The sequence below is a fragment of the Botryllus schlosseri genome, chromosome 7, assembly GCF_051294905.1.
Source record: "Botryllus schlosseri isolate E-star chromosome 7, Bs_hap1, whole genome shotgun sequence".
Classification (NCBI taxonomy): domain Eukaryota; kingdom Metazoa; phylum Chordata; class Ascidiacea; order Stolidobranchia; family Styelidae; genus Botryllus; species Botryllus schlosseri.
In genome coordinates, this window is record NC_137242.1 from 6,741,863 (window position 1) to 6,769,401 (window position 27,539).

General features: G+C 40.8%; 1 protein-coding gene and 1 long non-coding RNA gene across 2 annotated transcripts in view; one reads left to right on the forward strand and one right to left on the reverse strand.

The window, feature by feature from the left end:
* LOC145443856 (polypeptide N-acetylgalactosaminyltransferase 6-like) lies at window positions 1-27,120 on the reverse strand. Its single transcript, XM_080321818.1, has 12 exons — window positions 24,890-27,120; window positions 21,228-21,448; window positions 20,993-21,159; window positions 15,185-15,334; window positions 11,437-11,563; window positions 8,634-8,847; window positions 7,329-7,505; window positions 3,894-4,025; window positions 2,460-2,561; window positions 2,250-2,375; window positions 2,134-2,184; window positions 1-1,204 (listed from the first exon to the last, which is right to left on the reverse strand). The coding sequence occupies exons 1-12, from the start codon at window positions 25,067-25,069 to the stop codon at window positions 1,061-1,063; spliced, it is 1,791 nt and encodes a 596-aa protein (XP_080177944.1). The 5' UTR covers window positions 25,070-27,120; the 3' UTR covers window positions 1-1,060.
* LOC145443887 (uncharacterized) overlaps window positions 27,117-27,539 on the forward strand; it is a 3,680-nt gene continuing 3,257 nt past the window's right edge. The window contains exon 1 of the long non-coding RNA XR_013916568.1: window positions 27,117-27,355. This is a non-coding gene — a long non-coding RNA (uncharacterized LOC145443887). The remainder of the gene's footprint in view (window positions 27,356-27,539) is intronic.

The window sequence follows — 27,539 nt, forward strand, 5'->3', positions numbered from 1 at the left end:
TCAGTTTCTATTGAACAATTTATTGAAGTGAGGAATATTCCGTAGATGCTTTATTCTTTTATTAAAAACGGACACGGACTTACGGCCAATAAATACAGTGCCTAGTTTCGTCTCATGCGTTGCCCCGCGGTGCATGGGTTAAAAAACTTACAGCAATTTTTGAATAAACAGAACGTAGGCTGTGAACTATTTATAATAGGGCCTACGTCTGCTAGCATGTAGTTCTGAAACCTATCTACAGAGAAATTACACAGTTACCTTGTAAAGGTGTGAATGTTGAACTGAAAAAATATTGGAAAGTACGCAATGGACGGACAGTAGTAGAAGATAGTTTTAAAGGGAGATCAAGCACGTGACATGCTATGTATTATATAATACCCGCAGATAACATTTAGGGGTCAGCGTTACGAACATTTGAGCTACCTGTATTGCATATAACGATGATCCGAAACGATATGAACTATATGCAGTACTACATTAGATCACGGAGGATAGAAGTACGTGCTCCACCACTAATGCTTTCTCAGTCGAACACGAACAGAGATGAATGATAATCATTTCAGTATAAATAATCCAGCGTAAAGACAGCATGTAATCAGTGATGTCGATGTACGTACATTGTACAACTGTGCAGTTGTGTGAAATTAATAAATGAAAGCTGATGGTAAAAATAAAACAGGTAAATGCGTACTCAATAGATGATAGTCAGTATTTTGTCGTTTTTCTTGTAAATATTCGAATGCAAAAAGGGATACAAAGAGCACTATCTTCAGCCAGGCTGCAAATCACGAATATTTCTAAGTCATAGAAAATTGTGACATCACTGTGTAAACTCGTCATCTTCCATTATGAACTTGGAGTCCATAGCTTCATGACACACTCGATATTGAGTGCAGTAAAAAAAAACGCATTGCTCTGCATATGCAAACAATAACAGTTAGGCTTGTACTCGTCTCGCTTCGCGTGGCGTACTAATACGTCACCTCTCGTTACAGTTACACGCTGCTCGTGCGATGCGACTCGCGAACTTTGTAGCGAGACGAATCGCCTCGATCCGAAGCTATGCGCCGGCAACGGGCACTCTTTCTGACGACATGTCCCGCAATCGCCACAGTTGTGACTTGGAATCAGTGCACGGTAGGAGTTGAACTGTATTGGAGACCGCCTCCAAGCATTTCCCAGACGCGTGTCTGATGCTTCCCGTCTGGAAGTTCCCAAAATATGGAATCATATAATATTGCCTAATAGCTAGAGAGAAATATTTTTCGTATAGGGTTCTTTAGTCCCACTTGTACAGGCTATTTGACGTATGGAAGTGTGGCGTCGTACGGAAAAGACGTTGAGCAAGGTATATTTGTGTGTTACCGGCACTATCCTTTGTCAGTTGTCGTCACGTCAGCAATTGAGCGCCGGTACCGTTCGTACGCCTATTTACGGTAACTAAACCGCCGTGGTTTGCAAGACGCAGTCCTTCATAATAGGTGCTGACATGATGAAAACCATGTAAAATTCCTTCCAATATTATAGCATCATAGCGCATATGGACTCGAATATTTCTATATCTGTCCGTCTGATAAGTAGTTATAGGTCGTCTATTTTGGGCATATTTCTCCTAGACGAGACGAAAATTATAAAACTGCGTTTGAAAACGTACTGAGATCAAGCTCTCTTCGCATCACGCTTTCAATGAAGGTCGTAAGCAGTATAGGATAAAATGGAACTGGAACTTGGAAGTGTGATTTGCGAAAGAATGAGCATGAATAAATATTTATCTGGAACCGAATCTGTCTACTATCCAATTTTGCCACGTCTTGATACCGGCCCATTCTCCCGAATTCGTCCCGATTAAACCGTACGCTATATACTCAAATTGTTCGATGAAAATGCATTATTCGAAGGAACGATACTAGCGCATGAAAGCAGAGCGGGCCACGGTAATTTGTGAAGCGTTAGTTTCATTGAATAGTGTACGTTAACATCATATGTTCTCACTGGTCATGGTAGTGTCTTTCCGAATAATAATCATCTTTCAGATGTGTGTTGACACCGCACTGACTGGTATTTTACTTTTAAGCAGATAAATAACGGAAGATATATTTTGACTTCGCCCAAGTCTAAAATAATGCCTCTCACCTCGCCCGTTAATTCAACCCCGTTGTCCAGAATTCGCGGTTTTCCATGTTTCTAAACAATCGCAATAAACATGCAATCAATCGCACGTCAGTTTTCAGCCAAGAACGGCCGGTTACCTTATCAAAGGACCACTGCTGTTCCTGCGCACCAGTCACGCATTGTCTTAAAATGACGTCAGAGTCACGCGGTTGAAGACAATGGATGTCGTTCCGGAATTCGTTCCGGAGGGATATGGAAAATTTCTGTATCAAGGGTGATTCGGATTACGTTGATTTCAGTAGAAGCATGGTAACCAAATGATTTAATTCATATCTACTTGGGCTTACCTGCTTCTCATTAATTCCGTGGCATTCCCAGAGAATCAGCGGTTGATCCGTCACCCCGGCGGTGTCCAGACAAAGTGTTGCATTTGCGGCCTCGTTGGCCCACTAGTGGAATGACACAAATGTATGAATTTACATTATTAGAGGCATTCAAGCGGCCGCTTCATGAAAGTGTTAGGCAATAAAAAAAAGCATCTCAGACAAGCTACATTCGGTACAATAGTGGCGCGGGAAGCGTTACCAGAGAAATGGGCATGTTTAATTCGGCATAGGCATGATCGCATAGAGAAGGTTTGGTCTCATGATCTTTTGATATCGCTAAAACGACATGAGTTCCCTCAGTTAGTTACATTGAAAACACTGCTCCATCCAATATAGTATGGGATTGTAACTCGTCGCAAGTGACGTCGATTCACTGAAATGCTTCATGAAGACTATAAAAACTATTTGTGTAGTGGAAATAGTGTTAGAGCGCGTAGGAGAAATTTGGTACCCTGTTACGTCGATATTGCTAAGGAAGGCTACTGTTTGATCTTATACACCACTGAGCTACATAAACAACGAAGTGCGCTACGCGCGATATTTTCATGATCAAATGGCAGTCATATTTGTGCTAAGTTGATAGTCACTCGATAAGCTGGTAATCAAGGCTAAAGCGGTTAGGTTACGTGCTATTTTGATTGCTCTTTGCCATGGAGGTATCGATTTCGATGGTACGCGGCTGGATAAAGATATCTATATGTGTCGCCGGAGGTATATATTTGTAAAGATCTTCCCGAGTTAGATTGCTTCACTTGTATCCAGGTAAATGAACATAAATTGTGCTCCGAAATTCCTATGGGCGTTAAGAGCAGGGTTGTAACCAAGTGACAAGGCTCTTAGTCACAAGTCAATATCCCTTTTATAGTTTTGACTCGAGTCATTTTCAATTGACCACCGAGTCAAGTCCGAGTCAAAGTCATCGAGCAGAGGGTAGAGTCCGAGTCATTATGTTCACTGTTCAGTTTCTAGTTCAGTCCGGCTCAACCCACCTTTTTCAACTCTGCTATAGGGTGATATAGAATGGCTCGCATTCATAATATAGTAATTGTACTCAGTCTTAACAGTTTGTGGCCCTATTTCCCAGTATCAGGACTGATAGACGAAATCCAATATTGCGGTGACTTACTATTCTTTGAAGTTACAATGAAATGTCTGCCTTGGCCGTCCTGGTCTCGAGTCACGCACAATGACTCGAATACAAGTCGAGTCGATACAAAGATTGACTCGAGTGGAGTCATTTTACGCATTTGAAAAATGACTCGAGTCAAGTCGAGTCACCAAAAAATTGCGATTCGAGTCCAACTCGAGTCTAATCATGACAACCATGGCAAAGGCATTGCGTTTCTGCCCCCTCTGGTCGATACGAGTCATTTTTGGCAAGTCAAGTTGCCTCACCTCTCCGTACAGTTTCCCGCTGTTGGGGTATCCGTAAAGTTCCGGGTGAACGTTGTCCAGATACCAGTCGAACGTTTTGCAATGAAGTCTGGCCCGCAGCTTCCGTCGATCGGAGTAGTTTCCGACGTCGAGCTGGGAAGCAAAATACAGATATTGAATGGATTGAGCCATGACCAATGAGCAGTTTTTCGATATCACCACGCATTGTCGGATTCTATAGCCTAGACATGAATCGCATATATAGAATAGAGCTTCTTGGAGGTATACAGAACTTCAATATACAATTGAATAGTGTATTCATCAGGGCTGTCCGAAAATACCCTTTTTTCTCACATTCCAGCCATTCACTGATCAAATTGTCAGGTTACCCTAAAAAACGTTGCACACCAAATTTGGCTCAATTCCAGAGGTGATCAGTAACGAAGTACTTCTACTTTTTCGAAGTACTCAGGTTGTTTTCCTCCTATAGGAATTTCGGGGCTGTTTTCACGGTGTATCAACATTTAATTTTTATAATAGTTGAGTAAAGCCCAGAATTTTCGTCGCGCTTCGCGGTCAGTGGATACGGAGTAACCAAGATGATTTCACGAAAGTATCGGTGAATATAATTTAGGTAGTAGATTGGCGTGGTTCCATTCACACCGCATTGTCGGTTGTCGCCCTTCGCCCATATGAAATATTTCATCACGGTAAATATGGCCCATCATAGCGTTTGAAACTGATTTTTCGCAATCTAGGATTTACTTATCATATTGTAATCTAGCAGTCCATGGCGTGTCCTAATCTGGAAAAGTGGACTCTGACTTTTTTTTAGTTTTAGAGCTGTTTTAGCATACCACCTTTGAAACTTTCTGGACTAAAGACGCGAAATACATGTCCGCTTTTATATTTCACAATCAACTCCCAGTATCATAGACTTTGAGTTGTAATAAATGTCAGTTCTTTCGTCTGGATAGCATACATGTGTAAGTATAAAAGCACGTGTAGTAATGCCTTTAATTTCCGGAAATAAAGCTATACACAATATGGCATTTTTACGAATCACCATATTTTTTATTAATGTTTACTAATCGCGCAAAGTGTTTACCCCGTATCCTATGCAACTTCTCCGCATTGCTCTTCGACCAAACTATACGGGCCTTTTAATATGGGGAAGTGCGCCATACCATGATATTTCTAAAACGTGCTGTTCGAGTAAACAGAGGATTAGCATCGCATTTCCATATCGATATTATCATTTTAAATCCCATGACGCGGACGAATGCTTATGCTGTCGAAAATTGGATACCTTCTGGTCAGACATGGGGTGATTACTTCGTGAATGTAATCGATTGCGATTACGATTACTTCTGAATGACGCGATTAAGATTACGATTACGATTACAGCAAAATCAAGAAGTAGTCGATTACGATTACGATTACATTGGAAAAGTAATCACGATTACTCACGATTACATTTATTTTGCGTCTTAGAAGTTATATTGGAAGACAATATATGGATTGCGCTGAAAAGGCCTAATGAGATAAAAACTTTCTTTAACAAGATGCGACATTTGATTGTTACGTCATAAACTACCAATTGCGCATTTTATATTGGACGATATATCGCACCCAACGATTTGCATTCTTGCCAGGTCCTGCCGCACCCCAACTTTTCTAATAGGGTGGGGAGCGATCTCGAAGGGGACTCAAAAGTATTTCGTAAACCAACACAAATTATAGACTAAATATCCAAATGTCTTCCTTTTTGAGATTTTGTCCTCTTTTATTTTAGAATTTTAGTTAAAATTGGACCGAGATACCATAAAATTGCACTGAATTAACGCTCAGGCGGGTATTTCGGGAGCCGAGCCGAGCGAAAGTTGACCTTTTTTTTAGTCAACCGACTAGAAGTGGAACAAATTTACCATTTTTCAGGATTTTCCACAGCTATTCTAAGTTTGAAAATTTTGAAAAAGTGTCCTCCTCTACTGATTCCAAAATATGGTAATCCTATTATAATTATGAATTACGTGCTCCCGGCTCTTCAGGTAAATCTGACCATCGGGGACTGCGAGAGGATTAAAAATGAATAGTAATATAATGCAATTACCAATATTATCGACGATATTAAATCTTCAACTTGAAAATTAACTTCCCCACGGGGGCCCAAGACCAGCGTTTGGAGAGGGGGACGATTTGCTGTTTTTGTCCTCATTCTAGCTGCAAGCCACGCTAACATTGTATATAAGCCGATGGCTATGGCGGCAGGTCCAAATGTTGAGTAAAGAATTGTGAAATAGCGATTGGCGCACTTTTCAAGCAGAATCTTATCAGAATAAGAGAAAGTGAACATAAAATTCTGCCTTCAACTTAATACAGATAATGTAATGCAAGCGGATATTACGAGAAACGGTGGGTTATGATATATCTCAGGAGCTGTTGATTTTTAATGCTTCGTCGAGGAAACCGTAATGTTTTATTTGACGAGTAGGCTAAAAAATTTCAAACCTTTGTTCAGTGTACGTTCGTACTACATAGGCCTACTGCTCGCCAAGCAGCAACGGTAAACTGCGTTTAACTAAGCATAAACAAACATCGATACAAAAGTTACTATTTTAAACTAGGGAGAGTGGTGATTAATTATCCTGCTGCGGGGTAGTGGCGTCTGTAATGTATTGATAACATGATATACAGCACGGTGAGTGTTCTTACGATCACACTAATGTATATCGAATATCTATTCACTATGTGTGGATGGCTGTATACTTTTTACGCAATGAAGTCAGCTCTGACGTAATAATGAGCAGTGGCATTCGAAAATCTGACGTTTGTGCTATCACTAACTGTTATAATACCTCTTCCTTGTTCACGAATATTCAGTTTATGTCATAGTCCCGTACAAATAAAAAGTAATCGTTCTTTCACAAAGAAATCGATTAAATATTGGAAGTAGTCGATTACGATTAACGATTACTTCTGAATTTTCTAGAATGTAATCGATTGCGATTACGATTACTTGAAAATGCTGTAATCGTCGTAATCGATTACGATTACTAATCGCGATTACCCCATGTCTGCTTCTGGTATGCATCAATGTGAATCAAGCTTGGCACTTTTCGCATAGCTCAATTTGCTGCTTTTGACAATCCATGCGAACGAATTACAATAGTTTTCACAAGTACTTGCTTACTTGAGTAGATTTAAAGTCAGTCAATTCTACTTTTACTTCAAGCAGTTTTAGGTTGCTTATGGAAGAAGTACTTCTACTCGTACTTGGGTAGATTTTTCTTCGCTACTTCTACTTCTACTTGAGTAGCTTTATTGGCTACTTTGACCACCTCTGTTCAATTCTAACAAGTATAAGACTCCATAGATCCAATTATAAATTTACTACTATATGTTGCATACGATTCGTAATCATAAGGGTTCCATAAAAACTCCCGCGTTAAACACCTGACGCGCGTTCGGCACTGCATAGTAAAATGTGTTCTTGTAGTCGTCCATCCAAACTTCGGCCACCCGTACGCTGTTGCGGTTCCACTTATTCATTTGATATGCAAAGCCGTGTCGGTGCATGTGACCGACGTGTGAACAGGGATGGATCTCCATCGACCCATTGCACAGCCATATCTGTAAATATGGAATCAAAACAGTGGTAGTCAGTTAAGAATTTCCAACTTGTATAAAGTAGTAATACTTTGAAAAGTCGAACAAGTACCTCCGCTTTTATGAGTATCGCACTGATTTTATTATACATAGGGTTGCATTCAAAACATATTATATTTAAAACAAACATGTTTAAAACATGGCCCTTGTTTATAACATGTTTTGATTGTTTTTTTTCTATCTATGACTCAGGAATCTTTAATTGTGACGTCACAGTGGATTGACTTTGGCAATTGAAAATATAGGGTAAATTTGGCTCCTTCGACGAAAAAGGCTTCCAACCACTGTCATAAACAGACCAAAAATATTTTCCACCGGGACTACATCGTTATGCAGCATTTTCACGGTCAGCGGTCATAATCATCAGAACATCCATTCCATACCAATTTATCTGTGTACTCTTGTTATAACTGTCGACTCAACCACGATTTCGAGGGTTCCAGCCACTCAACGTCGTATACGTCGACTATGCTGGGTGCAAATCGTCTGTAGGCTCATGCTACATGTTTTTCGAAAGTATTTAAACCATTATCGCATAATTATACAACGTTTGAAAAAAAACACGACTTTGTTTCTTTCAAAAAGGCATTTGTTTACAACACTGTTTAAAACATGTTTTATTTAAACAAAGGGTTTTAAAACGCCGTTCATTTTAAATGCAACCCTAACTATACATCTACTCCTATACTTAACAGATCCGGGGAAAAACTACTTACTCTAAATACTTAGGATTGTGCGAAGTGCATTGTAGTTTTCGTATATGCTTGCATCACTTTTCCGAGAGAAAATTGCCATGACAATTGAGTGAAAGAGCCGTCGTATCACGGTAACTAAATGAACATATTTTCGTCAAGTGCACCTATATTTCAAGTGTCGTTGGTCGTTTGGCGTAAGTCTAGAAGCTGCTCCATGCAATTTCGAAGCGGTCACCTTCGATTGAATGCTAGATGTATGCGGTGACCCATCGACCAAATATATCTTTTGAAAGTACTCGCAGTAGTACATTTCAGACCTTACATTTCCTTCTTCTACTTGAAGTAGTTTTGGCAATTCTTGGGACGCGCGAATCAGAAATACGAAGCTCCAGCTCACCCGGAATGACATTTCCACGTTTTCCGCCCCGTAATCCTCCATTCCTTCGTCGAAAGTGCCGAGCGAGTGAAAATACGAGGTTTTCATCGAAAACATACCTCCCACCATAAGGGGCGTTGGAATGGGCTTATCGTTCGGCGTTTGGGCGGTACGCAGGCGTTGACGCCCCCAAAAGGAAGTCAGATCCCATCGAAGTGTGTAGATCGGCACGTCCCTAAGTATCAGAGATGAGCGGATGTGAAATTTGTATGTCCTAATCCAATCCAAATCCGAAGCTTCAAATCCTAATCCCAAAGCTAGTTCAGAACTTTCGTATAGTTTATATATAAGTTCATCTCAGTGTAATTCAGTTTTTTATTCATTTCACCAAGACGGTGCCAAGTTGAAAGTATAGGAAGCATAGTCGAAATGTCTTGGTGTAGTCGTACACTCAAACACCCCTAATTAGGGTTGCATTTAAAACAAACATGTTTAAAACGAGGCCCTCCTTGAAACATTTTTTGTTTTTTTAAGCCATGACATCACGAATATTCAATTGTGACGTTATAGTGGATTGACATTGACAATTGAAAATATAGGGTAAATATAGCTCCTTTGACAAAGTATCTACGTACTACAGCTGTTGAACCGACTATTTTTAGGGTTCCAACCAACCTATATCGTATATGTCAGCTATATCGGGTGGTAAGTAGGGATGGTGTGTACGTGAGGTTCACGTTCGCGTTCTGTGGGTGAACCTTGGTAGGTTCTGCACTGTGAACCTTTTTCATATATTACAATTTTCACTTCATTACAACATCTTTGATTGGAATTTATTGCATTTCAACTGCGGGCCACTCTATGCATGACGCTAGCAGCATAAAATATCAACACTAACCGAGCATACACGAGGTAGTCGGCGAATGATGCTTATTCAACCAATCAATGAAATTAATACCGTTCTGGTGAAAACATCTAGCAGGCGTACGGGTCAATCTTGATTTCATATGTTTATTGTATCATAAAAACCAAATCCGTACGATCGGAGTGTTGGCTACTGCTGTATAACTTGTTGATGGGGTAATATCGGTAGCAAGTATATAAATCCGTTTTCGCTCTGCTCAATATCAACAACGTAGCAATACTCAAACGTCGAATACATTGTCCGGTCTGGCCTAGACCGTTAAGGCTTATATTGCCTTGCAATTCCTCGTCGAAATTGTATGTAAAGCGACGGAAGATATTGATTTTACGGAATTATTATATCACTTGATTTCCCCGCAGTTGATACATTTTGCGACGTTTAAAACGTCAATATGTACTTCAGCATTGTAGCATTATGTGGCACGAGTCGTCGCTAAGTATAGTGTATATTATTATGGGCTGTCACTTCGGTGAAATGTAGGGTGGAATTAGCAATATGACGTCACGTGACGCCATGAGGTTCACGTTCGTGTTCACACAAAACCTTTCAAAAAGGTTCGCGTTCACACGAACCTGAACCTTTCAGAGGTTCGCACCATCCCTAGTGGTAAGCATAGCTGTAGGCTCATACAACAAGTTTTTTGGAAAGTATTTCCACAAATATGACATGATACGTAAAAAATGCAAATTTCTTTAAAAGGCCTTTGTTTGAAACACTGTTTAGAACATATTTTAAACAAAGTGTTTTAAACAACAATTCGTTTCAAATGCAACCCTACCCCTAATTGCCTCGATCGTAGAACATGTAAAAAAGGCATGCACACAGAATGAAAAGTGTACAGCAGATGACATAAAAATGACAAGCAATAACCGTGATGTTTCTAATATATTCATTAAAAGCTTTTCAACAAACTCCCATCAGTTGCGAATCAAATTCGAAATGTTGGAAATATTTTCTTTAGCAGACAGTATCGTGAGATTATAGTGACTATTGGACTCAGTCTGAATACTAATGTTTATTAACCTTTTTAACGCTCGTACCTCTTGAGACGTCATGAAATGTTTCTCATACCCCCTATCCAGGACCGAAACAGTACTTTGCTAGGCCGCGCCCCCCAACGATGGCATTGGCCCCAGGTAGGGTTTTCAGTACGACTTCTTTTGGGTTTCGGGGGCAGTAGACATTCCATCGAGTGGAGATATCAATATCGTAGGATTCGTCCCATGGGACCAATTGTTGTTCTCCGCCGTTCTCTTTTGCAATTCACGGTGCTTGGCCACAGGTGCACCGAACGCCATATGTCTCGGTGTGTTCCGGTGCGGAATTTACCGTCGGCATCGAAATGCCGGTGTCTGATAGTCCCGCACTAGCAGGTTTCACACCCCTTGACTGAAGCATTAATGGCCTCAAATGACTCTTTTCTCTCATAATTGCGAAAAAAGGCTAGACTAATTTCTGTAACTAACGTCCTATCATTTATTATCAGACTACTATTAGTTTGAAACGAAATCGCGTGAAACGCGAAGAGAATTTGCAACATTAAAAAAACACCTGATGATCTTCTACTTTATATTGATTTCCGAAATAATTTTGGTCCTTAAATAGCGTATAATTTTACACTGAATATCGTACCTCCTACTTTGGTGTTTTGTACCCCCTAGGGCCCGCATGGAGGCCTGGTTAAGAACTGCTGCTCCATACCACATAGTGAGATCGTAATGGTATAAAACAAACTTCAGCAAGTACACATTCACTTATTTATTTCGAATTTGATTCAAAGCATTACCGGCTTTCGCTACTAATGAGAGCCATTCGAAAAGTTTTGACTGAATAAATTGTTATTGTTACGTGCAATTGCCAAGTTCCGCATATATTTGCTTTTGCTGAACATTAGCTCACTTAGTTTGTCTGAAGCTAAAACCGAACGTATCCGGAGGCATGTCTTCCACGACGGGGTTCACAACCACTGTCGGATCCTCGGCGATTCGCTCCAAAAGCGGTTCGAGCCATCCTTTAGTGCATTCACCTGCGTGGTTAGATTGAACAACTTCATCGAAACAATGACTGAAAAATACATCCTGAATGACTGTAACAAAAACGTATCGACAAGAATGATTTCCGAGTGGGAGTAAGTTCGAAATAGGCGGCTGCTGGTTAACGCAGTCGCATATGTGAATTCAGCCCCGGCCGTTGGTATCTGGTAGCGTGCGGCACAATCATTCGATTCCGGGTCGATTTTTATTTATTGTAACTATTCAAATCGAGTTGCGAGAGACGATTTTTTCGAGCACCGTACTGAAATTGTAAGCCCTTTTCCGATTTATAATATCGAAATTTATAGATTCGATACCGTTCCCACTGTAGAAGACTTGAAACCCCAATTGACACTATCACAGAATCCAAAGCGTCCTACGCAAGTTCGCTGACATATAGCTTTTGTGTTAAGCCGTCATCAATCCACTGCATTTTCACAAAGTACCATGTAATAGATATGGTTGAAAATGCGCTAAATTATATTTAATGTGGTGGATAACTGGCATTATTATTATCTTTGTGGTTGCCATAAAACAGCGGTTCCCAACGTTTTTGTCTTCATTCCCCGGTTCAGATTTATTCTGAGCCTTCATTCCCCACTACCCGAAACTTTTGTCATTACGGAGCAGCTATTTGCTTGCTTGAGTACACAAGACGCAGAACCACACCAGCACGCAAGACAATTGTCTATAACTGCCTCAAAATACGTATTGCGAACCTATTCCGGTAATCCTCAAAATTCAGTGAAAGCATTATTTAACGTCATACTAGTCGTGTTGGATGCGTTTGTGACGCCATCATTGGTTATCCAGAGGTAAAAATGAGGTTTTGTCAACAACAAGCAATATAATTTCCGATATATACATCCCGGAGCAGTTGACTGGTAACGGTAATTGCGCATGTGTCTCCGTGAATATGTAGAGTAGTAGACTGTCCTGTATATAATTTTGAACAAATGCGTCTATTCCCCACCAGTGGGCAATTTCCCACCGGTTGGAAACCACTGCCATGAAGGTACATATTTGATTTGTTCGCATTATCCACGCTCTTACGACATCATAATCAGCGGGCTTGAACCGCATGATTATTTTTGACATATGTCAGATGCCAAAAAATATCATATTTTTGTTATTTTTCAGATTTTATTTTCGGCAGTTTTGGCATCGCCATGAATTCACATTTGTATACCCGAATTAACCATGTAAAATGCGTTAGTTTGGCATTTCATATCAAACGAAAGTGCAGTATTCACTCTGTTCCATCGAACAGCGAGAATAAAAGCTGAATTCACTCAACAAAACCGACTGCTTCTGCACTATTTTCAATTAATTAAACAGCGACCGAGCAAGTATGGTGATAATATCTATTTATTTAAAACAAACCAAACATTGACCTGATGACAAAGTATATGCGTGTCAGAAACATTCACAAGATTTTGTAACTGTTCATCCTCGATAATCAAATTGTCAAAATCAGGGGGGAAAGTCGGTTGTGCCGATTCTTAGAAGAGGATGTGAAGTTGAATGTGTGTGGAACGAGCTGTTCATAGATTTGCTGATTCTACTTTTGGTTTACCTCCAGGACACAGAATGCTGACAGAAGCATGTTGCCTTAAATACACTTCTACAATATATAGGTAATATGAATATAAACTTTCTACATATATCTAGGACGAATCTACTTAACATATGCGCGTGTCGGTTTCCCAAGTACAGCACTAAAAGCACTAAACTTGACCGAGTTGCAATTTAAAATCACACTCTTGATCCGAATTATTGCATTTCCGTTTCGACTTCCTGTGATGCTTACCAATTGAAACCTTCGGAAATGCGTGGGCCTTGCAATACGGCTATTGCCCGAGCAATAAAATATACATCATAGTAAGACCATAACTTGTCAAGATGCTGTAATATTTGGGCTACGCTTTTCGTACGCGTTACATTTTCTTGAGGCTTTCGCGCACGTTTGATTGAGTCTTCACTACCTTCCCAACCGATGGTTAAAAATCATGAGTGGCTTTAATCTTCAATATAACATGAAAAATATCCACCCGGCAAAAAAAATCGGGGAGAGGACTGCGTGTATGTGTGTATAATACGCATTGGGGTTGCTTCTTGGCTATACTGTGGCCTTTTGTACCGTGTATGTTCAATGTTCATTGTTCATGTTCATGTTGATTGATGAAACTATATCACTATTGTCGAATGTGACACAGTCTATCTATCAGTGCTTGAACCATGCAGACATTTTTCAATAGCAAGGTAAAAGTGAAGTGAAATATATATTATATATGCGTTGAGCAAAACAGCTCTCATTCACGGATTCCAAAATATGCTGATTACTATCGAAAACCCTGCTGTTGCGGAGAAGGATCATCTCCTTCCAATCTCTAACTAATCGCTGAATTGGTCAATCCACGGATTCGTCGTAAATCCAGATTTCATTACTATAGTATTTGGTGCTGACACCTGACACAACGCCCATACATCGTTATGAGCAACATCTTGAAGTCAGAATAGCCTACGCTACAGCCTGCGATATATGTAAAATCACATTATTGGCGCGTATAGCAGTGTTGGGATGACTCGAGTCATGACTTGACTCGAGTCAGACTCGAGTCGCCTTTTTCGTATGACTTGACTTGACTCGAGTCACTTTGCTAAAATGACTTGACTTGACTTCACTCGACGCATCAGAAATGCGATTTGACTCGTGACTCGGAGCAAAATTCACGAGTCAATTTCAAGTCATCAAGTAATCGGTGTCGATAAAAATCACTGTATCTTGCATATGTTCGAATTGTTCACGAAACGCTGGTGTAACCCTTGAAAGCGACCAATGATTCAATGATCGAGCGTTTCACTGAGCCTCGATTGTTCTGTCATAAATAAATTGATCGCAAACGAAGTGATCGAAGCTTACAGTTACGTTATCGCAAACTCTAGTATTAAAATAATAAAATAGCAAAATGTCTATTTCTATTCTCTGTTCTTACCTTTACCGAACCTCTTGTTTTATTGAAATTGAATTCGAATATAGTTTATATTGTCCTCAACCATTAGCGCAAGCTCGAATTTTATCATATCTATGTGTAAATGAGGAATGTATTGCATCTTATCAATTCGTTTCGCTATTCACTATTGTGGCTGGTAACTATATAAACTAAGGCTATGCAATAACTTACGTAGCTCAACAGTTCTACGTGTATGTGGGCGATACAGCGCCTTCTTGCCGGTATATTTCACTCTGTATTCGTTCATTGGTTCGGAATCAATGATCCCTCAATCTGTATTTCAGACAGCTAGCAAATTGCAATGACGTAATCATGCCTCATACTTCGAAAAGGCAACTTGACTTAAAATGTGACTTGACTCGTGACTTGACTTGACTTGACTCGACTTGACTCGAGTCACCTCCAAAAATCGAGTGACTTGACTTGACTCGAGTCACCTTTGAAAATCGATTGACTTGACTTGACTCGAGTCAAAATGTGCAATGACTCGGAATGACTCGTGACTCGAAGGTAGTGACTTGATCCCAACACTGGTGTATAGTGGAGACCAAATCGAAAGCAAGTTTAAATAATACATAATTTCCGAATACAATCACTCACAGTGAGCGTCTAAGAAAGTGATGACTTCAGCGGTGACCTCTTTCACTCCGGCCATGCGCGCAGGAACTATGCCTTTCTTTTCCTTCAACCGAACCAACTTGACGATTTTCAAACTAGGAAGGATGTCGTCCAGCTTACCCTTGAGATGTTCTGTGGAAAATGAGTAGGCTACTATAGACATGACGTTCCTACGCAAGTCGAGAGGTATCGGTGCCGTATAAATCCAACAGATTCAGATAACCTGCGAGTTGCTTTTGACGCGAAATTGACACCAACGGAAGGTTTTATTATGCTATCCCAGGCACCAACAAATCCGACATTGTACATTGATATCATAGAGCAAAATTATTGCTTGTTTGTACTAGTCACGAATTTGGAATTGATGTAAACAGAGTTGCGTTCAAAACAAAAATCAATTGAAAAGAAACATGTTTAAAACATGTATTTTTTTCCGCCATGACATAATGAATCTTCATTTGATGCATCACAGGGGATTGGCGTTGTTCTACTGTTCCTTAAGATTATAATTGAAAATATCGGATCAACATTTCCGACCACTGTCTTAAGCTTCCACCAGGACCCCTTCGTCATGCAGCATTTTTACCGTCGGCGGTCGGCACCATCAGAACATCCATTCCGATCCAGTTGTGTATAGCTACGTGCTGTGACTGTTGAACCGACATTGATTTCGAGGGTTCCGGTATAGAAATTAAACATGGAACGGCAACGACCGATTTTGCAGCTTCGTTCCGCTTCGCTGAGGCCGGAGTGGGGAATTGTTTTGCGTAAGCGACTGTAGGATTTCAGGCAATCCAAAAGCTATCTTCCCGAGTGCAGAAATTACTGAATCTGGTCTTGATCGAAAGCTACTGTTGCACCGATTCCAAAAAATATAAATTGAAATATGATCAGGCACTGATCCACCTAGAATCCATCCTCCAAGTCTGAAATATCGGCATTGTTCGAACAATCGGAGAGTCGCAACGGGTCATTGTTATGGCCATTGTGTTGCGGTTACCCGATTGTTCTGAACAATGCCGATATTTCAGACTAGCTATAGTGCAGTGGTTCTCAAACAGGGTGGCGCGCCCCCTTGGCGGCGTGAAAGCACCTGAAGGGGCGCGAAGCTGCGGTCAACTGAAAAATTTGTTCGCGCTAGGCGCGATTTACATCTAATTCATAGTTTATTATCCGTGTATAGTCCGAATTTCGTATTTTTGAATCATCTCATCAGCAGTCGTAACCTTCCATGCCATCAACCTACCCGTTGGGATTGCTAGCATTCTGGTTGCATTCTGTAATATGACGATAAGGGGGGCGCGTCGAAATTTTTCAGTATCATAAAGGGGGGGCGTGTCTATAGAAGTTTGAGAAACACTGATCTAGTGCAAGTCGTCCATACGGCTCATAGGAGTTGTTTTTCGAAGGTATTTACACAGTTATTACAAAGTTACATAACTTTTAAAAACAAAATATTGAAATGGCATTTGTTTGAAACATGGCAGCCCTAGATGTATCAGTATCAGTTTGATTAATAATTTCGTTATTTCAAAACACCACAAGACTGCGATACAATGAAAAGAAAAGAAGTTATCGAAACGACTTGAAGAAATTTTTTGAAATCAGACACCCCATTGGGCATTAGGGTTGTTCAGTGGACATTTTTTCGGAAACTTATTTTGCGTAATTCCAAATGATAGTTTAGTACATAAAAACACTTTTACAAGCGATTTTGGTCATTTTCATCGCGATCTTCCTTGCCCGCAAACCCCCCAAAGATCCACAGGTCAATTCTCCTTACTACCGACGATCACTACTGCCGGTTTGTAGCTTTTGTGAAGTGTGAGGTAGAAAACGTCTGAGTAGAGGTTAGAAATATAAGTTTTTCAAATCTTTGTGACGATTGAACATAACTACAGTCCTCTACATGCCATATGTGTCCCACCTTTCGGAATTTGGTAACATGTAGCCTGGCAATACTTATGAACAAATACAGCCATTCTTGTCTGGTTATCACTTCTTAAATGTTAATGAGTCATATTGTATAAATGTGATGTCACCTCTGCCTCAATTTCAGTCATCTGTCCATTTAATCTGTCTACTTATCTTACTACATCATGTTTCGCAGTATTTGATACGTCTGAAAGAAAGCTGCACCCCCCGACTCCCCCCCCCCACACACACACAAGACCACAAAAACCCAGGACTGCCCTGTTCAAGACGTTGTCACATTATAGAATACCTAGGTACATTCTGACACTAGGCTTCTCAAAAGAACATGACAGTTAAGCCATGGTGCCAAATTGGGGGACCTGTTCCCCAACTACTAATGTCATACTATCAGAAAACGTCCATAGTGTTCCTACGGAACCAGGAACAATAATCTCAATACGGTCCTTTTCACCTTATATGTCAACGACATTTTTGAAACCTCCTCATTGAACACCACACTGTTCGCTGATGATACTCACCTCCTCTCTTCCGCATCTTCGACGGCAGAGCTAGATGCCCTGACTGGTGACCAAATGCCCAAAGTCCATGAGTGGACGGCCCAGAACAACCTTTGCATAAACGCCTCGAAATCGCAATTGCTGACAGTAAATTCAAAAAATAACCTAACCGTTAATATCGCTGGTCAGCCCGTTTCCAACACAGATAATGCCAAATATCTCGGAGTTTTACTGGACTTGAACATGTCCTGGAAGAGTCATATTCAGTCCCTAGAAACTAAATTATCACCGAAGTGCGGCCTGTTCTACAGCCTTGGGCGCTTCATGCCAGCATGGGTTCTTCTGATACTCTTTAAATCCTTACTCCAATCGAAGTTACATTATGGCATCCTCTGTTGGGGGGGCTGCCAGTAAAACTGCACTCAAGCCACTGCAGAAACTACAGCATAAAGTACTCCGAATCATAGCTAGGGCCCCAAAGGGGCCTGGCTGCCCATCCAATAAGTCGCTGCTGAAGAGATTCGGCGTCCTAAACATAGAAGATATGCGGAAACTAGAAATCGCCAAGTTTATGTATCAGTTTCACTGCGGTCGTTGCCCCGAATATTTCAATGACTTCTTTACCTCTGAATCAAAAGCGCACAAGTACAACACACGCGCGTCCACGTCGTCCAAATATCATATGATCGACCGAAAAGATCATCGCTCCATCAAATATGCCGGACCTGATGTGTGGAACAGTATCCCGCCGGCCATCCGACAGTCGACGAGCATGTCCACATTCAAGTCGAAATACAAGCAATTACTACTAAATAAATACAGTCCATCCTCAAGATTACCGGACCACGACTGACCTATCGATCTCGCTTCCCATGACATGCCGCCCTATTTCTTGTCGCATTCTTTTTCTATACTATCTTCTTTACTTTCATTCAGTGTGCATGCCTCCTCTTTACATCGCCTAGGCCAAGGTGGGTGTCAGATTCCATAGACTACTCCTTGTCGCTTCGACATCTTCCTGTCTTTTCATTGTATCGCCTTTTTTGTGGTGTATTGGACTGACAAAATTGCTAATAAACCAATGATGATGATGATATTAGTCATTGTCGTCACCCACTATGGTATGTGCTTACAGCTGAGTTCACATTAAAATAATCTGGCACAGACTATGTTTCTGAATTTGTTATTATGAAATTTGCATTATCAAACTTGAAAGCAAAATAAGGCAAAACACAAATCCGCACATAGTAGGTCTACCAATTACGTGACTTGAGACAATTGTGAAAGATGGAAAGAAATTTATTAAAAAACATGTTGAGAATTAGTTAAACATAAAAACAATAAGTGGATAGCGACAGGCTCTTGTCTCAAGCAGGCTTATAAGGATTTCAGTGTGGATTTGTTGAAGTTGTGATACTTCTGATGGTGTCGCCCAACAACTAGCAGCAGATTTTCCTTTGGGAGTTCATCATCTGTGATGATCGAAGCAAAGTCGGCGTTGAGTTTTAACTCCTCGTTCAGCAGCGTCATTACTGAGTAATGACTGCGACATTACTTACAAAAGGCAAAAGGGCTCATTGTATTGCATGATTCATACTGAGGCCATTCTTCCAAATGCTGATTCAACCATTCTCCAGAACACTCAAATTCGTTGAACAGATGCCATGATTTCCGATGAGAGAATGGGTGGCCAGAGTCGATAAGATTGCAGCTTTTCCACTTTCAGTAGGCGGCTTGCAATGCTTTGTCTGGTGTCATACGTGTCTTTTTCTTTGAGAATAGGGCATAAACCACAGTTTCTTCTACAATGTATCATGGATGCTACTTCAACTTATTGAGTAGATTCAGCAACATCTTCATTGGTAGTTGTGTAACCGCGCATCTCCTGAATGAATCGCAAGCCGTTTCCCCGCGTGTCACGCCCAATGCGTAGTTCAGCCAAGCGGGAACATAGAATAAGCTTGGAAACAAGTTCATGCGTTCCAGTTGAGTAATGAAACTTCCAGAGTATGCATCTGATCAGCCCACATAAACATATTCCGAGAATATAGAACAGTCCCCATCCACATGACATGATGAATAGGACCAGGCTTTTGATGAGTTGCACGAAATGCATCACCTAAAACGGTCAAGGTGTTGATGACGCATAGCTTGTAATCATCCCCTGAAAACAAATCTTTTTTGGCTAAGCCTGTGCTAAATGGTATTCAACAGCCAACGCTCTCTCTTTGTGGCGCTCTTGGACATCCAATATTTAAGTATATTTCTGTCCAGCTTTTTTTGAAATTGTTGTATAATGTATTTTCAGGACCTGTGGTTTCACGTCCAAAAATGCACCAGACAAGACACTCTTTACCACCAACTCCAATACATGGTAGTTTTAGGGCATTCTTCTTTCCGATACAGCAAATACTGCAGAACCTGGCGTAGAGTAGGTAAATTGGATGGAATAATACACTCAGATGAATGTCCGACCACAACCATTTTCCGCTTTGTTTCAGAAATTATTCTCCAACCAAATTCTAGTCTACCATCACATTAGATAACCCGGTATTCAACAGATACACTAAAATACAGGCAAAGATTACTAACATAACATATTACATACCTTTCAGTAACATTTACTAGCTTAACACCAGCTGCAAATATCTGCGCATCTGCTCCCGACTCACAACCACAACACGATAATGCTTCTTCGGTATAGGATTCATAACAAACGTGCAACCAATACATGTTTCCCATGAACACGGTAGACTGGTTGTGCATGGTGAAACGAAGATATATCTGGCTTTTATAGGACTGCATTTCAGTACAGTTATTAAAACAGATATATTTTCCATCCCTACACAGCCGTTTCAACAGATAACTTCACAAAAGCTGCGAACCAGTGACACGGTCAACACAACAGAAAAGATATGACGTAAACACTCTGGTGAATCGTCAGTAGTAAGGAGAATGAACCCGTGGGTCTTTGGGGGCTTTGCGGGCAAAGCAGATCGCGATGAAAATGACCAAAATCGCTTGTGAAAGTGTTTTTATGTGCTAACCTTTCATTTGGAATTATGCAAAACAAGTTTCCAAAAAAATGTCCAAATCTGAACAACCCTATTGGGCATGGCACTGTAAACGGAGGGACTGTACACTGGATGAAAAATAAACGAAGATAATGTGTAAGGACAAGCGACAAAATGAGGTGGCATGTGACGGAAGGCGAGATCGTTATGCCAGGTAGTGGTCCGGTGAACTTGAGAGCTGACTATGTAACGATCCCATTCTAAAATCGCAAGCACCGCAACAACACTATATTAAAATCATCGAGGAAGAGCCTGTATTTCACACAGAAAAACTATAGACATACCCATCGTGCTGGCGTCGTCCACGAGGATAATTTCTTTCAGTAGAATTCTGGGTGTCGTCTCTAATATGCTGAATACCGTCCTCATCAGAGTACACCAGGCCTCGTTGTAAAAAGTTATGATGATCGACGTTTGCGGCATTGGTTTCTTCCAGCGCCTCGCCTTACATCTATGCACAGATACGGGATGTGGATGCGTCTCAGACAATAATTTGACATCGAAATGCCCGCTACTTACTCATCTGGTCTGCCGTCTGCGATGGTTCTGTGCAAGGGTATTCTCGAACAGACGTATTCATTGAATCTGTAAGTGTCGTAGCCTTGCTTTATTAGCCGTTTTTCTTCTCGGTTAGGGTAAGGTACTTCGTAGCCGGCCCCGTTCTTCCCCGGGTAATCGAAATCAAAGGTTGGCCTTTTAACCCACGGGAGTAATTCTTCCTCGGTATAGAAGTCTTGACTCTAGTGTAACGGAACACGCGTTGAATGTAACACCTTTTTGAATAATATTGGATTAATATGTTATATTTGCTATGATATCAAACAAGGTAATAACTAGGGCGGGTTTTTTTTACCTAATAAAGGGAAAATTTTGACTTAAAAAATCAAAATTTTGACTTTTTTTGACCTACACAAACTGAATTTTGACCTAATTTTGACCTAACGTATGCAAATTAGGTGTTTTCCCAAATAATGTCAAAATTGTACCAGTTATCTACATTTCCGGTTGTAACTAGCTGTCCTAACGAAGTAGTTTTGCCCGAAAAAACGTGTTTGGCGTGGAAACAGGCAACTTTGTACATAAAAAAAAAAAAACATTTTAACGAAATCTGGCCCTATGAAGAATTCCAGTGGTTGCAATACGTGTTATAGTTGAAATAATTAAAAAACATTGTAATACAACGAGAGATACTTTCCTACATTCTTGGGTAGAAAGTGCATGTCCTTACTAAGAAACTTGCCAGGGACGTTCAACAGCAGCAGTTATTGGCTGACAACACTCAAGTTGTGCGTACACTGCTGGTGACACACCATGTTGCTTCATTCTGACAATGTTGTCTATTACAATTTTTCATCATGCGCTTCTCAATATAAGAATGATGCAATGCCCAAGAAGTCTTTCTGCAGTTAGGCTATTGCGGTACGTTGACCATAATACCATGTCTACCTATTTGTTTTATTTGACCGTTTATGATTCAGAATGAGCAGACAATACCCGTTTACAACAGTAGGCCTATAAAGTAGGCTACAAGCTGTAAAGTATCAAATGATACGCTCACCTAAAGTGCAAAATCTACGATACAAACGAAATAAAGACGTCAAAAAGATTTTGACTTTATGAACAATTTTGACAAATTTTGACCTAACGCTACAATTTTGACAAAACTTTGACATGTCAAAAAACCGCCCTAGTAATAACAATAGTAATAATAAGATGCGTATCACACACCTAAAGAAAGGCGTAGGGCCGGCCCGTTAAAGTGTCAATTATAGTGCCTCGCGTGCTATTGGCTCATACTAATTAGCGATTGTTATGTCATACTGGTTCAAGCGACATCGCGACATCGAATCTTCGGTACCAGACTTCCGCCTGCGTAATTGATTTCCGCTAATACTTAACAGGCTTTTGTAATCAAAACCGAGAATGGTCTGAATAAACTGAAATCGGTGATATTTGCCTACAGAACAGATTCCACAACAGACGTCGACATTTTGATTTCCGAAAATCGTTTTTAGGTACCGTATGTTATTTTTGCAGTCATAATGAGAGATTCTGCCCTGCCTAAAGACTGCACTATAGAGTGGATGACTAACCAGTAACCGCCTGTATCGAGATAATTAGTCACCGTGTGCTTCGCACCAAGGAAATTATCATTCAGTCGTACCTCTGTGACTTTTTTCGTTATTTATGTCATTTGTGTGCTTCGAGAGTAAGAGTGATTTTGCAGGAAATTTAAAATTATAAAATAATTCGCTATTCCTAAAATTTTAGTCAATTCATGCCCTCGGCAGTTCTTAAAAGACCTCACTTCTGCATTACAGGAAAATGGCATCTGCTTACTATACAAATATTATACCTGACTACAGGGCCGTAACAGCACTTCGTCAGCCCCCCCCCCCCCAAAATGTTGGCATTGGGCCCCCCATAGGGTGATAAACCGAACTTATGGGGGGCTTCGCCACCCAGACCCCCTTTGGCTAGCCGCTCTTTGCTGCTACTTGTCATCTATATTGGGTGTCCGTTTAGCGATGCACTTATTTTCGCCTAGACGCGCGAACCGCAAAAAATTTCAGTAATTCATGATTGAATCGGTCAACATGATCGGGAACTGATATATATTGCTATCAATTTCTTGTCCTCTCTGCTCACGTTATCAGATTTACCGAGAGAGCTGAGTGAGGTGTCTTGGAAACTGTAGGGCCCGTAAATAATAAAACATCTTCAGGCGGGCGGGCCCGTTGGTATATGACTTCGTTACATGGTGTCATTTTGTGACGTACTGTCAGGGGTGTAATGACTCGAGTCACGATTTTCTGATGACTCGACTTGACTCGAGTCATTTTCTCAAAATTCGGAAATGACTCGACTCGAGTCAATCTCTGTATTGACTCGACTTGGACTCGATTCATTGCGTATGACTCGAACCAAGAGCTTCTTGGAGGTACAGAACTTCAATATATATACAATTGAATAGTATATTCATATTGAAATAAACCCGAATATTTTCGGCTGACACTCGTCAGTGGTAATCGTCAGCAACTAGTAGAGAATTGGAAAGAACATTGTATACGATTGTTGATATACAATGTTCTTTCCAATTCTCAACTAGTTGCTGACGATTACCCCTGACGAGTGTCAGCCGAAAATATCCGGGTTCATTTCAATATGAATATACTATTCGACTCGAACCAAGTAATATGACCCGAGATTCAGACGGCCAAGATCGACATTTCATTGCAATTCCGAAGAATATTAAAGTAACCACACTATCGGAATTTTATCTATTGGTACTGGTACTTGAAAATACGACCAGAAACTACTAAAAGTGAGGAAAATGAGTATAATATAAATGCTAACCATTCGATATCCCAAACAGAGTTGTAAAAAGTGGGTTTAACAAGACTTTAACTGGAAACTGAGCAGTCAACACAATGACTTATTGAACTCGAGTCATAATACCGTGACTCAGACTCGACCCTCTGCTCGCTGACTTGGACTCGGACTTGACTCGGAGGTGAATTGAAAATGACACGACTTGAGTCGAGTCAAAACTGTAAAAGTGAAATTGACTTGTGACTCGAAGCCTTGTGACTTGGTTACAACCCTGCCTCCTGTCTGCTATATCAAAAAATATAGAATCTCCCAAATTAAACTAAAAGACGCACACGATTTCAAATTGGTATTTCTTCACTGGCATATAATTCTCCCTGCGGGATGGTATTTGTCTTCTGAGGTTCAGATTGCCAAGGCAGGAACATTCGGCGCTAGTCATTTAGGCGCCTATATTTATTTTGTATATATAACGAAGTTTTCGGTCAGCGTAAGGGTAGTCCTTTTCGGCCAAGGTTTTCGCGCTGCCTATCATTCTGGCACACTTCTTGGAGCATGTAATATGTCCTAAATCGTTATATTTCTTGGTGAGTCGGGGCGTGGCAATGGCCAACGTGAGTTTTTTTGGGGGGGACAGTACCAAATATTGAAGATATTTGACAACTTGAAATCGCGCCCAGCGCGAAATTTTTTTTAAAAAGTTGCGTAAATTTTCAAAAAATACTTTATAATTTATGTTAATTCACGAAATAATTTTGGGCCCCCTTCGAGCTGCCCCCCCCCCCCAATTGGGGGGTTAGGGGTGCGGCAGTTACGGTCCTGCCTGACTATACCGAACATTCATATCTTACCGAAATCTGGACGGTTACGGTATTGCTTTGGTTATCCCACTCCCATCTTTTGTTCATTTGCCCGACATCTTTCACAGGGTCCATGTGGGCCGTAGCCAGGTGAGTATTCATCACAGAGACAGATATATAGGCCATCCATGTCAATGCCAGTATACAAAACACCTTGTAAATCCTTCTCATAGTATATCTAAACTGTAGCCGCAGTAGGGAAACGGATCGATGGAGCGAGGCACTACCCAACCACAACTATAACGGTAAATTAAAACGATTAATAGCTTATCAAAGAGAATAATGGTCTCAGTAACTAAAATTAATTGAATTTATTCACCGATATTTCAATTATTCAATGACATAATATCAATAAAATCATCATCTTATAACAATAACATGCTTTATTTCTAGTGACGAACACGCAAGCAGGTACAAAAGGGGAACATTGAGACGAATGCGCATGAATTAACCAGGTACGGCACACGAGGGTGACTGCTCCACTAGCACTAGATAAAGTTAATCTTTCGCCAGCCTGAAGGAGGCGTTGGCCGTGAAATAGGCGATTAAGAAGGAGGCGATTGGGTAGGGGTCGCTGGCTATAAATTAAGCGGTATGGGACGCTGAGAGCAGATGCTAGTGGCAGATGTTTAGAATGCAACTGCTGAGCAGGGTTGAAACTATTGATGAATAAAGCAGAACAATATGCATTACGCAGTAAACATGCAAAATCGATTCAGTCAAGGCAATTCATGAAGGGCCTAGGCGCTGGTCTATTCAATCAACTATGTACCAGAAAAGTAGACAATGTTGGTCCTTTCCATTTATGGACTTATTCAGCAGTCCGCAGAAGCACCAGACAGCGTGGTTCATTGTGCTTGTGATAACTACTAAGTACGGCCTATTTGGACAGCAACACAGCGAGGTGAGATGACTTTTTATGGGAAACAGACTTTTACGGTTTTACTCATATGATCGTAGAAGTTTCACAATACTGCGACCTTGGCATTGGGCATGACGTTCTGGTTGCAAAAAACGATATCGCTTACTTGATGGATATATTCTCCAAATTCTATGACTCTAACCTTTCTGGGTAATGCTGATTTCGACGTAGAAGCATACAGCAATCATTCATCTCGAAAAACTTCATAATATTCCCAATCAGAAATTCCTAACTGGATAATCAATTCATTCTGCGAAGTTTCCGAGCATGAAATGAATACATTGTAGAACAATTTTGAGTTCAAACCAAAGTTCGATATCCCCTATCAACCGCTTTGGATACACCATTAAGTCAAACAGAATTACTTTCCCTGGAGTCGGGTGAAATCAGTGTGATATTTTCCTCATTGCACTTCCCCGCGCACATTTGGTAGAACGTTCTTTCATGCCATGAGAAAGCTTTTGACTCGCACCAGAAACCGACTTGGCATCACGGGACGTGGAGATTTTAAAATGTTATTATTAAAACTCGAAACCACTATAAAGAGCAAATCCAAGCAGGACATTTACGACAACAAAGCTCTACACATAGCGTTGCTACATTTCGAACCAGCTGGCTGTAAAATGAGTCGACCTCGACACTCCCGCGCGGCAGCAACACGGTAATGTTGCGGTGCATTTGGCTAACTAGTCTGTACGACACGATAAAAAGCGAAACTATGTCGCCTGAAACCGCGTATGGTAAGACTAATTTTGTCCCACTCACTATGCGTAAAACCTATGAAAGTGCTGATACCAGTCTAAACGTACAGGCTCCGAGAAATCTATCACTGCGAAACTTTTCAGTAGCAAGCCTCCATCCCTTGAAGTCGGCCTATTCCCAGCCAGAACCGTGTTCGCACGAACCTGATACATTACCGCGCGGTACAGTTATGAACTGTCTGGAATAGATTGCTCAATGCTCATTGCTCATGAGGTGATTAGGAGAATATCCTGCTATCTGCCATTGAAACCACAGTCACGTGACGTTACGAAGAAACTATAGTAAGCAGTAAGCGTAAACACCCGCTACCGGTAACTTTCTCATCTCAATCTTGCGACAAACGATCGTTCTTGCTAATTCCCGTAGGATAACGCCTAAATTTGCTAATATGACAATTTATACAACAAAATGTGGTGTCAAGCAATTTGAAATCTCAGATTAATTCAAAATCTGCCTACCCAGTCGAGGGAAGACCACGTGAACTTCCTCATCTTTGTTTGTCGCAAAAACTTCATAAGCGCTGCGTTACAGTGAGGGCATCAAAGCGTAGCACATAGGCCTACATCGCCGAAGGCGAAATTTCCATCATCTTTGTAGCAGACGAGAGCGCAACCAATTGATTGGTAATTTCCGACGCCATGCTCTGGCGATATCATCATATCTTTTAGTTCAGACAGTGCTGACTAGCGCTCAGGAAGTAGGGCTTTGTGCGCGCGGGGCTATATTCCGTTTCTAGTGGCGGCTCGTCATATTATTATATTCTTTATTAGTCAGTCAGGTTTATTAATATTTTCATCGTTTCAAAACACCACAAGACTGCGATTCAATGAAAAGATAGGAGGGTGTCGAAACAACTTGGAGTAGCCATTAAGATCAGACACCCACCTTAGCCTAGGCGAAGTAAATAAGAGGCATGCACACTGAATGAAAAGTAATGCAGAGAAATATAAGACGCAA

Coding starts and splice junctions, on each gene's coding strand:
- LOC145443856 (XM_080321818.1), bottom strand. CDS start 25,069: ATGAGAAGGATTTACAAGGTGTTTTGTATACTGGCATTGACATGGATG. Junction 7,506..8,633: donor ACGTGGAAATGTCATTCCGG/GTGAGCTGGAGC, acceptor CCATATTTACAG/ATATGGCTGTGCAATGGGTC. Junction 4,026..7,328: donor CAGTGCCGAACGCGCGTCAG/GTGTTTAACGCG, acceptor TTTGCTTCCCAG/CTCGACGTCGGAAACTACTC.